Genomic DNA, 12,123 nt, shown 5'->3' with positions numbered 1-12,123 from the left:
CAAAGGGAAAAAACAAGCAAAGAGTCAGTGGAGAGCCAAAGGGTCAATACCAGACAAAAGGCAGAAGTACCAGGGACCAGAGGCAATGTCAAGTCAGAGTCAAAGCCGAGTCAAATACCAGGAAATCCAAAAGCAATCTGTAGTGAAACCTCCACCAGGGGGAGCTGGTGAGGGAAGAGAGGTTACACACTAAGAGTAGCAAACACTGAGCAATAGCACAGGTGTGACAGGTAATGAGAGAGAATGGTCAGACGAACCGAGTCAGAAACTAGCAGGAGAAGACGTACCAGAAGGAGCAGCAATACACGTAGTCAAAATACCAAGCCGAGGGTCAGAAAGCCAAAACATGAGCACAGGGTCCAGAAACGTGAGGCGAAATATTTGGTCGGGGTACAAGCCGGGAAGTCAAATGCCAGAGAGGAAACGTAGGAGCAGAGACGAATACCAAGAGACGGGGTCAGAGATCAGTCCGGGTCATACACGTGGATACTAGTCAGAGGCAGGAGGATCACCAAGGTACAAGGGTCAGAGGCTCTAAACTGGAAGCTTGAGCTATCACTAACACTGGTCAGCAGGCTGTGAGAGACTGAAATAGCCCAGCTAGCTCCAGAACGAGGCTGAGGAGCTTAACCCCCGCATGACCAGTCCAGAGTGAGGACAGCAGAAAATAAACTCCGGACTGGACCATGACAGTACCCCCCTCTCACTGGGGGGCCACCGGGCCCCCAGGCTTCCCTGGATGACGAGCATGAACGGCCCGGACCAATCGATCCGCATGGACCGAACGCGCCGGCACCCATGACCGATCCTCAGGACCGTACCCTTTCCAATGGACTAAGTACTGAAGTGAACGGCGGAGCATATGAGAATCTACCACCTGTTCCACTTCATACTCGGTCTGGCCATCTGCCATAACAGGCGGCGGGTGCGAGGGAGACTCATCAGAGAAAGGCACCGACGGCTTCAGAAGCGCCTTATGGAACACATTAGGGATCCGCAACAACGGAGGCAAACGCAGGCGAAAGGCCACAGGATTAATCACCTCTAGAATTTCATACGGCCCAATAAACTTGGGACCCAACTTAGCAGAGGGAATGCTCAGCCTTATATTTTTGGTGGATAACCATACCTTATCCCCCACCTGATAAGCCGGCCCCACAGAGCGTTGTTTATCCGCAAAAAATTTATATTTGCCTTGAGCCTCCCCAATGTTCCTCTGAACCTCCCTCCAAACCTCCCCCAACTGCAAAAAGGCCGTATCAGCCCCTGGACACTCCGAATCCAGTCAGGAAAATTCACCAAAATGAGGGTGAAACCCATAGTTGCAGAAGAAAGGAGAAGTACCAGTAGACTGTTTAACACGATTATTGAAAGCGAATTCCACTATAGGTATCGTAGAGCACCAATCATCCTGTCTGGATGTGACCTGACACCGTAGAATCTGCTCCAAAGACTGATTGGTCCTTTCAGTCTGACCATTGGTCTCGGGATGGTAGGCCGATGAAAAGGTCAGACTGCTGCCCAGCCTTTTACAAAAATCCCTCCCGGAATTTTGCACGAATTGCATCCTTCTATCAGACACCACACTGACAGGCACACCATGCAACCGGATCACATGCTCAATGAATAGTTTAGATAGAGTCTCAGCATTAGGAAGGCCCGTTAATGGTACAAAATGTGCTTGTTTACTGAACCTATCCACCACTACCCAGATCACGGTTTTGCCATTAGAGGGGGGTGTAACGTGGACCCGTCCTATGTGACGCGACCCGCAGGCCGGTAACTGAAGCAACAAGACGCGGCACGTGATACAGTCCTGTGTGACACGGCCTACAGGCCGGTAACTGTAAACAACAAGACAAGGGGGAGGGAACACAGTTACAACGGTGGGCCCTGCGATAGGGAAAGGGGACGTGGAGACCTCCTGCACTCCCCTGAGTCAGTGTCCCTAACACTCCCTAACGCTCCTAACGTTCCCTATGCCAGTTCCGCACCGGGCGCCGCTCAGGATACCTGTCGCCTTAGCACACCCTACACCTATCCCTTGCTAGGGAGCTGGGCGGCGCAGGCACTGGCCCCACCGCTGTACTAATACACATGAAGGGAAAACACAATCAGGGGAACACTACTTAGCTTTACTCTATTGCTCTTGCTCCTGGCAACAGATTCCACCACCAGAATGCAGCTCTCCTCCTGAATCGCTGCCACCAAACTCTGTCAGAGCTGCAAGCAAATCCCCTCTGACTCCTTCCACACCAGGGCTAAGACAGTGCTACAAGGAGCTCTCTCCAGCTCCTTCCTCCACCAGGGATGGTGGGAAATGAATACTATCACCAACGCTGATTGCAACACCTGTGACTCTTTTATAGCTGAGCCAGTAATCACACCTGCATTATAAATGTGCACTTAACTAAAGAAACAGAGTGCAATGACGCTCACCACCACTGGGGGCAAACTTAGAACAAACGACACCACAGTGCAATAATCCAAATGGCCACCAGGGGCAAAACATCTCTAAGCACAGCTTGAGAAAAAGAAAAGGTTGCCTGTGCTTTTATCTGTCCTGATCCCGCATGGATCATGACAGTACCCTCCCCTTAATGGACCCTCAAGACCACTGTCCATCAGGGAACCACCTACAGCGGGGACGCCCAGACCCAGAGTTCACCCCAGCAACTACCTGCACGTCAGGTTGATGACAAACGAGCCTGCTGGTATTGGCAACGTTTCTGGAGGCACCACACATTTCCGAAGCGCTGACCTGGGTAATGAGTTGTGCATGTGTATGTTTGGTATGAGCTGGTAACACTCCACAACACACTTACACTGGATGTTTTTTGGTGGCCACCCATACACGCTCGTTCACACACAGGTCCGGACCTGAACGTTTATTGCCACTCGTTCGTTTGACACCATTTGGAGAACTCTTTCTGGGATTGACAACAGAGGCGTCCCCCTGTGTCACCACACTTACACCCCCGCACTTCACCAAGGGGTACATCACCCTCCAACCCCTTCCACCACGAGGTCTGCACCTCCCAGGGTTGGCCAATGGCGAGAGTTGAGACTTGCCCCTACTCTCCTGCAACACATCTGCTGCCCTTACCGGAGAGGAAGTGGTCCGTTGAAGAGAGACGGCAGAGACAGTAGTTCCTAGGCAGCAGCCCTCACACGAGGGCCCCCAGCTGACCACTTTCCCCGCCCGCCAATCTATTACCGGGTTGTGTCTTTTCCGCCAAGGGAAGCCTAAAACAATAGGTACTGGCATTCCCTCCAAGACGTAGCATGACAAGGACTCCTCGTGATGTCCTATACGCAGATGGATATTCTCTTTGACCTTGGTCAAGCTCCCCTGGCTCAGTGGAACAGAGTTTATGACCTGGGCGCTTATAGGCTGGGCTATCGTCCTACACCTCAGACCATGAGTCTGGACAAAGCGAGCATCCACCAGACTGACTCCTGCTCCGCTGTCCACAAGCACCGGTATCACTTCCGGTACCCCGCCAGCCAAGACCTCTGCTGACATGGTACCTTGGGAGGGCAAAATGGAGGAAATGTATACTCCTTGGTCGCCTCCCTCCAAGCGACCAGGGGAATGTGGCTTCTCAGATGGCACAGATAATTTGGCGCGCAATGGGCAAGCCTTCAGGACATGACCAGTCTGCCCACAGTACAAACATGCCGACACCACTCCCCGAACCGTAGGCAGCTCCGAATGCAAACTAGCTACACCTACTTGCATAGGTTCATCTGGAGACTTGGCATGAACTGGGGAGGCTCTCATAAAATGGCCAGGCTTCCCACAGGAAAAGCATACCCCCCACCACGACGAGCCGCAGACACCCCCTTTTTTGTCTCAACAACACCGGGCTGTCTGGGTTCCTCCGTCCGCACTGGCGGGTCCTCCTCCCTAGCGAGGACGTCAGGCGGCACTTTTTGTATATGTCTCTCCCTGAGGCATCTATCCACCTGGATGGCAAGGGACATGGCGGCCTCCAGCGACCTGGGGGCGGCGTACTGCACCAGAGTATCCTGCAGTGTTAGTGGCCCATCTCCTAAACTCTGAGCAGTACTCATCGGCAACCCGGGCTCCCTGTTTACACCTACGGATCCGAGATTCCGCCAGGGCTACGCCATCAGGATCCCCATACACAAGCGCCAAAGCCGCAAAAAACTCGTCCACGGACACTAATGATGGAGAATCGTCCGGTAAGGAGAAGGCCCAGGATTTTGGATCCCCTTTAGGAAGGGACATAATGATTCCAACCCGTTGCTCTTCACTCCCTGATGAACGAGGGCACAGCCTGAAATACAATTTACAGGCTTGCCGGAATACCAAAAATTGATCTCTCCCTCCAGAAAATCTGTCAGGGAGGGAGGGATATCTTGGGTTCTGGCTGAGCCTGTCTCTGAACCAAGCTCCCAAAGCCCACCAACTGCTGCAGTTGCTGCACCAACTCACTGCGCAGCCCCCTAATATCATCAGTAAGGGTCTGCAGCATTTGGGCAAAGGTCTGAACAGGGTCCATGGCTCAGCAGAAAAAAAAAAAAAATTATCGGTTGGTGATAATGTAACGTGGACCCGTCCTGTGTGACACGACCCGCAGACCAGTAACTGAAGCAACAAGACGCGGCACGTGATACAGTCCTGTGTGGCACAGCCTGCAGGCCGGTAACTGTAAACAACAAGACAAGGGGGAGGGAACACAGTTACAACAGTGAGCCCTGCGATAGGGAAAGGGGACGTGGAGACCTTCTGCATGAACCCTGAGTCAGTGTCCCTAACACTCCTAACGTTCCCTATGCTGGTTCCACACCGAGCGCCGCTCAGGATACCTGTCGCCTTAGCACACCCTACACCTATCCCTTGCTAGGGAGCTGGGCGGCGCAGGCACTGGCCCCACCGCTGTACTAATACACACGAAGGGAAAACAAACAGGGGAACACTACTTAGCTTTACTCTATTGCTCTTGCTCCTGGCAACAGAGTCCACCACCAGAATGCAGCTCTCCTCCTGAATCGCTGCCACCAAGCTCTGTCAGAGCTGCAAGCAAATCCCCTCTGACTCCTTCCACACCAGGGCTAAGACAGTGCTGCAAGGAGCTCTCTCCAGCTCCTTCCTCCACCAGGGATGGTTGGAAATGAATCCTATCACCAACGCTGATTGCAACACCTGTGACTCTTTTATAGCTGAGCCAGCAATCACACCTGCATAATAAATGTGCACTTAACTAAAGAAACAGAGTGCAATGACGCTCACCACCACTTGGGCAAACTTAGAACAAACGACACCACAGTGCAATAATCTAAATGGCCACCGGGGGCAAAACATCTCTAAGCACAGCGTGAGAAAAAAAAAGGTTACCTGTGCTTTTATCTGTCCTGATCCCGCATGGATCATGACAGGGGGGAGATCGGTGATAAAATATATGGACAGATGAGTCCACGGTCTATCCGGAATTGGCAGTGGCACCAATTCACTGGCAGGCCAGTTGTGGGAGGCTTTAGCGCGGGCACAAATTTCACAGGAGGACACAAAGGCAGTGATGTCAGAAGTCAGCGAGGACCACCAGAACAGCCTAGTGATGGTTTTACGAGTGGCCGAGATTCCAGGATGCCCACTCAGCCGAGTCGTGGAACTCCCGAAGCACCTTTAATCAATACTGAACAGGCACAAAGAGCTTATTTTCAGGTATGGATGGAGGAGCAAGAGATTGGGCCTCACGAATCTCCTGCTCCAATCTCGGGGACACCACAGCCACCAGCACCCCACGCTGAAGAATGGAGGAGGGAGGCTCAGGAGGCGATACCGGATCTAGGCTGCGAGACAAGGCATCCGCCTTCACATTCTTGGAACCTGGTCTGAAAGTGATGGAAAATTGAAATCTGGAAAATAAAAGTGACCACCTAGCCTATCTTGGAGTCAGACGTTTGGCGGACTCGATGTAAGACAGGTTCTTGTGATCTGTAATGACAGTGATACGATGGACAGCCCCCTCCAAAAAATGCCTCCATTCTTCAAAAGCTAATTTAATGGCCAACAACTCTCGGTTACCCACATCATAATTCCTCTCCGCAGAGGAAAATTTTTAGTAAAGAAGGCACAGGGTCTTGTTAGTTAATGTGGTGGGGCCCTGGGACAACACAGCTCCCACTCCCACCTCAGAGGCATCCAATTCTATGATGAATGGTTTAGAAAAATCAGGTTGAACCAGTACCGGAGCAGTCATGAAACTTTTTTTAACAAAGAAAACGCCGCCACAGCGGGAGCTGACCAGTTTGTGAAATCAGCCCCCTTTTGGGTGAGATCAGTGAGGGGTTTGACCACTTGAGAGAACCCCTTGATGAATTTTCTATAGTAATTGGCGAAACCCAGAAATCGCTGAAGACCCTTGAGATCTCTGGGTTGCACCCAATCCACAATGGCCTGTACCTTCCTAGAGTCCATACGAAACCCCTCAGCGGACAGGATGACCCCTAGAAAGGACAATTCTTGAGTAAAAAATGAACATTTCTCCAGTTTGGCAAAGGGTGAGTTCTCCCTGAGCCTCTGGAGAACCGCACGAAGATGACCCATGTGACTTTGTCTATCAGAAGAATATATGAGTATATCATCAAGATAAACTACTACAAAGCGTCCAATAAAATCAGAAAAAACATGATTAATGAAATTCTGGAATACCGCTGGTGCGTTAGTCAAACCGAACGGCATAACCAAATTTTCAAACAGACCCTCAGAGGTGAGAAACGCAGGTTTCCACTCATCCCCCTCCCGCATATGGATGAGATTGTACGCTCCCCTGAGGTCCAACTTAGAGAACCACCTGGCCCCCGACAATTGATTGTACAAATCAGGTATCAGTGGAAGAGGATAAGTGTTTCTTATGGTTATCTTATTCAGTTCTTGAAAATCGAGGCATGGGCGTAAACCACCATCCTTTTTTTTTTTTTACAAAAAAGAACCCCGCCGCCTCGGGAGAGACAGATGGCCGTATATGTCCTTTACGGAGGCTCTCAGAGATATACTCCTTCATAGCAGCCTGCTCAGGGCCGGAGAGATTGTACAGACTGGTTTTGGGCAACTTGGCACCGGGAACCAGATCAGCAGCACAATCGAATGGTCAGTGTGGTGGTAGAACCTCAGCCTCCTTTTCGGAGAACACATCCACAAAATCCTTCAGGTACTCCGGAATACCCTCCAGACTGAAGGATGACATAGACACAGTGGCAAGACAATTTTAAAAACAATCAGGTCCCCATTTAACAATATCCTGGGACCCCCAGTCAATAACCGGGTTATGCTGTTGCAACCAGGGAAACCCTAACACCAGGCCAGCAGGGAGGTTATCCAAAACAAAGCATGACATGCGCTCCTGGTGTAGGGCCCCCACCCTGAGGGTGAATTCTTTAGAACTGAAATGGAGACCATCCTTAGTGAGAGGTGTAGCGTCAATAGCCACAATTTTTAAAGGAGTCTCCAACCTAACTGTCCCTAAGCTACAGCGGGCCACCAGCTTAGAGTCTATCAGGTTCAAAGATGACCCAGTCTACAAAAGCCAAAGCATGGAAAAAGCCATTCTCAACACCAAGTTCCACCTTTAACAGTATCTTTGAAAATGAAGAAAAAGGTACCTGGGAGTCTGGGTGACCTCCACAGTGATCACCCAGACTCAGCCGCTTGTTAGTCGGTGGACAGGAGGGGCAGTTTTTTTTCCAGTGTCCGGGATCCCCGCAGTAAAAACATAACTTTCCATCACATCGTCGTTTCCTTTCTTTCTCCTGGGGGTTGGTGGCTCCCACCTCCATAGGTTCAGATGGAAGCAAAACATCAGGGTTAGCAGGGAACAATGGAATCCCTCGCTGAGTAACACCTCTCTCCCGCAGTCTCCGATCCATACGGATAGCCTGAGTCATAGCCTCCTCCAATGAGCTGGGAGGTGGATAGAGAGCCAGAGCGTCCTTCAAGCAATCCGACAGTCCCTTCCTGAACAGACATCTCAGTGCGGAGTCGTCCCAGGACACCTCAGTGGACCATCAACAGAATTCGGAGCTGTACCATTCGGCTGAATTCTTCCCCTGCCCCAGACCCATAATAGTGTCCTCTGCCACCCTTACACGGTCCGGTTCGTCATAGATAAGTCCTAGGGCCTCAAAGAACCTATCTACCGAGATCCGCTCAGGGGCAGTAGGGGGCAACGAGAATGCCCAGGATTGGGGACCCTCCCTAAGTAAGGAGATAATAATCCCCACCCGCTGAGTCTCATCCCCAGACGATCGGGGTCTAAGAGAAAACCATAATTTACAACTCTCCTTGAATATGTGAAATGTATCTTTTTCACCAGAAAACGTGTCAGGAAGGTTAACTGAGGATTCAGGAGAATGCAAAATAACATCTACAGAGTCACCTGGTGGACTAACAATATGAGAGGTGTTTCCCTGCATGGTCTTAATAGTCTCAGTCAGTTCTTTCTGTAAGTGGGTATGAGACATGACAAGGGACTGATGATTGACAGAAAAATCCTGCGCCATCTGCGTCAAACTGGACACTTGATCTGCCAAGTTGTGCAGCAGATCCATGACCAGAGGAAAAAAAAAAGTGCAAAATCCCATTTAAATGTATAGGTTAGTGATAATGTAGTGAAACCTCCACCAGGGGGAGCTGGTGAGGGAAGAGAGGTTACACACTAAGAGTAGCAAGCCCTGAGCAATAGCACAGGTGTGACAGGTAACAAGAGAGAATGGTCAGACGAACTGAGTCAGAAACTAGCAGGAGAAGACGTACCAGAAGGAGCAGCAATACACGTAGTCAAAATACCAAGCCGAGGGTCAGAAAGCCAAAACATGAGCACAGGGTCCAGAAACGTGAGGTGAAATACGTGGTCGGGGTACAAGCCGGGAAGTCAAATGCCAGAGAGGAAACGTAGGAGCAGAGACGAATACCAAGAGACGGGGTCAGAGATCAGTCCGGGACATACACGTGGATACTAGTCAGAGGCAGGAGGATCACCAAGGTACAAGGGTCAGAGGCTCTAAACTGGAAGCTTGAGCTATCACTAACACTGGTCAGCAGGCTGTGAGAGACTGAAATAGCCTAGCTAGCTCCAGAACGAGGCTGAGGAGCTTAACCCCCACATGACCAGTCCAGAGTGAAGACAGCGGAAAATAAACTCCGGACTGGACCATGACACAATCAAGAAACACTAAGATGGGATGGGCAGAGAGGGAGGAACAGACATGGGCAAGGTCAGAAAGTGCAGCAGAAAAAATAAGGGTACTACTAGAGTCAGATACTCACGACATAGGCAGAAAATATAACTGGCATGGCCTGCAAGATGCAGCAGGAAGAAATAGCAGACCTCAACCCATAACGAGGCCAGGCAAAGTTAAGCCTTGACATGATCAGTCCGGAAAAGGGGCAGACAGGACGCCAAACCTGGACTGGATTATGACACATGAAGGCCATATTTTTGCAGGCATCTCTGAACAGTAAAACAATGTACCCCAACGTCAGAGTCTGATAAATCTTTCTCAAGGTCTTTTGAAGTTAAGAAGGGGTTCTGATTTATCTCTCTAGCAATCCTACAAGCTGCTCTCACTGAAATTTTGCTTGGTCTTCCAGACCTTATCTTGACCTCCACTGTTCCTGGTAACTGCCATTTCTTAATAAAATTTTTAACTGAAGAAAGGGCAACTTGAAAATTCTTTGCTATCTTCTCATAGCCCCCTGCTGCTTTGTGGGCCTAGATGGAAGTGATTATGCTCTGCTTCAGTATGTCACAGTAGATGTTGACATTAATGGTACCCTCAATGAACTGTAGCCCCCCACAGCCAGAAACAATCATGCAGTGCCAAACCATGACACTGTTATACAGGCAGTACACTGCGTATTATACATTGTATCAAAGTGTCAGATCTTCTTTGTTGTCCCATGAAAAGAAAGAATATAATATTTACAGAAATGTCAGGGGTGTACTTACTTTTGTGATATACTATACATGTGGTATCATGTGATAGCATTATTTGACAACTGTTCGGCTGTTATGTTTCGTCTGGTGAGATGGATCCCTGGAGCCTTTGATCCGGATGTGTAATTTTATGCAGCACGGACAGATGATGTCACTGCAGCAGCAAGATCCACATGGAACAGCACTAAACTGAGGTGGTGGAACGGCAGCAGGAGGAGAAAACGGGAGGCACCAGATCCAAAGAAGCAGAGTTGAGATTATGGCAGCAGACATAATACAGTTGTAATCCAAGGGAATAGAGGCGGTCAAGTGATGAGGAGCTGGTGAAGCAGAGCTGAGTTGCAGATAAGTTGCAGTGCAGAATTGGCAGCAGTGTGGCGGTATTAACTCAGGGTCTCTACCAGAGCTGAGTGTTTCAAAGTCCAATACAGAACTGGACAGTGATATAGCAACGTTACCCAGCAAAGTAGCAGATATTGGTTTGTCACAAGTCCAATGCAGAACTGACCAGACTTATAGCCAATCACCCAAAAATGTAGCAGAGCTGGGTTTGTCACAGAGTCATAACAGCGGTATAGCAAAGTCAGGCAGCAGTGTAGTAAAACTGGATTAATCAGGAGTGCTGATGCAGAGAAGCAATACACAGTAGCGGTATAGATGCTTACTACCTAAATACTCAGGCAGCATACTGCCACCTGAGCCACATATACGAGAGAAGGATTTCAATGTCAATGCCCTGCACTAGATCCTACTGTGGTAACGGTGGTTCTATCATCTGTTCCCTCTGTGTCAATGTTGTGCAGACAATGTTGCAAAATTATAATGGTATGGTACTGCTATGTGACACACTATAGTAGTATATGACACTTATATGGCATTTATTGGGGAAACTATTCACTTTGTGGCACTTATGTGCAGGCAGAGGACTGTATTATAAAATAGCGGTGCTGCTCTGTAATTTGGCACTGTGTGGCGGTATTATTTCAGCACTATGTGATTTGTTCAGTATATGACAATATAGGGTTGGGGTTGGACAGTACGGCAGTATAAATTAGTTACCGCAGCAGTTATTTAGTAAGTTTGTCTTCTTTGCAATATATGGCACTTACAGTATATGCAGGCAGGTCGGCTGTATTTGGCACTATGTGGTGGTATTATATGAGCACTGTGAAACACTGTTATTTGCAATGACAATATAGGGTTATGGTTAGGCAGTATAATATAGGCACTATATAGTACTGCTACTTGGGGACTTTGTTGCATTGTGATGACACACTTTGTGCTGCCAGTGCGGTATTAATCATCCTATACCCAATAAGTAACGCCATACTCTTCTGATTTCAGGTAAGACAGGGAAGAGGTACATTGGAATACATGACCAAGATGGTAATCACTGGCGACAATGAAGACGACAGAGGAAGCCAAGAAAAGGAGAGCAAGGAGGAGACTATACTGGCCATGCTGGGGATCATAGGGACCATCCTCAACCTGATTGTCATAATATTTGTCTACATTTATACCACTTTATAAAGATGTAACCAACGAATGAAGCGCCGCCGGCACTTTAAGACGCTCCAGCCTGGGATGAAGCACAAGCAGCGCAACAGTCATCTTTACTGCAAAACAGACTGTAAAGTTTTCCGCCAGAGAGCGCCCCCTGTGGACTTGCTGTGTATATCTGAACCCCTACACCACCAATGGGAAATGAACCTGGTGGGAGCTAAATCAGTCACCACCCAACGCTCCTGCGGATTTTTACGTTTCTCACCTGGCCGGAGACTGAGCCTCATCATGAAATTCTAACACAATTTTGTTTCTCTCTTTCTTGAATTTCCTTCTGTTTATATGAATGTTTCTATCTGTGCTACAAGTGCAATACCTTCTAGCATGTGTCAAATATATCCGGGGGTTTAATAGCCATTAAAAGAAATTTCCTTTCAAATGTGTAAGGTGTGCGAGACATCATGTGACAGTGCAGCTGAGATACGGGCCTGTCATCTGGTTATCATTTACTGTAATCCATCAGGGCATGGATTATTACCACTTACTGTAATTCATCAGGGCATGGATTATTACCATTTACCATAATACATCAGGGCATAGATTATTACCACTTACTGTAATCGATCAGGGCATGGATTATTACCACTTACTGAAA

The 12,123-nt window shown here is 48.9% G+C and overlaps 1 protein-coding gene across 1 annotated transcript in view; it reads left to right on the top strand.

Annotated features, from left to right (window-relative positions):
• The window catches only part of TUNAR (transmembrane neural differentiation associated intracellular calcium regulator), a 37,843-nt gene extending 25,936 nt beyond the window's left edge, over window positions 1-11,907 (top strand). Inside the window, exon 2 of the mRNA XM_073578236.1 lies at window positions 11,310-11,907. Coding sequence (XP_073434337.1) covers window positions 11,310-11,495 — 186 coding nt within the window. The 3' untranslated portion in view covers window positions 11,496-11,907. The remainder of the gene's footprint in view (window positions 1-11,309) is intronic.
• Window positions 11,908-12,123: the final 216 nt, after the last annotated feature.

Source organism: Dendrobates tinctorius, unplaced genomic scaffold (assembly GCF_039654945.1).
Source record: "Dendrobates tinctorius isolate UK_male_01 unplaced genomic scaffold, ASM3965494v1 ptg000058l, whole genome shotgun sequence".
Taxonomy (NCBI): Eukaryota; Metazoa; Chordata; class Amphibia; order Anura; family Dendrobatidae; genus Dendrobates; species Dendrobates tinctorius.
This window is presented reverse-complemented; position numbering and strand designations above follow the sequence as displayed.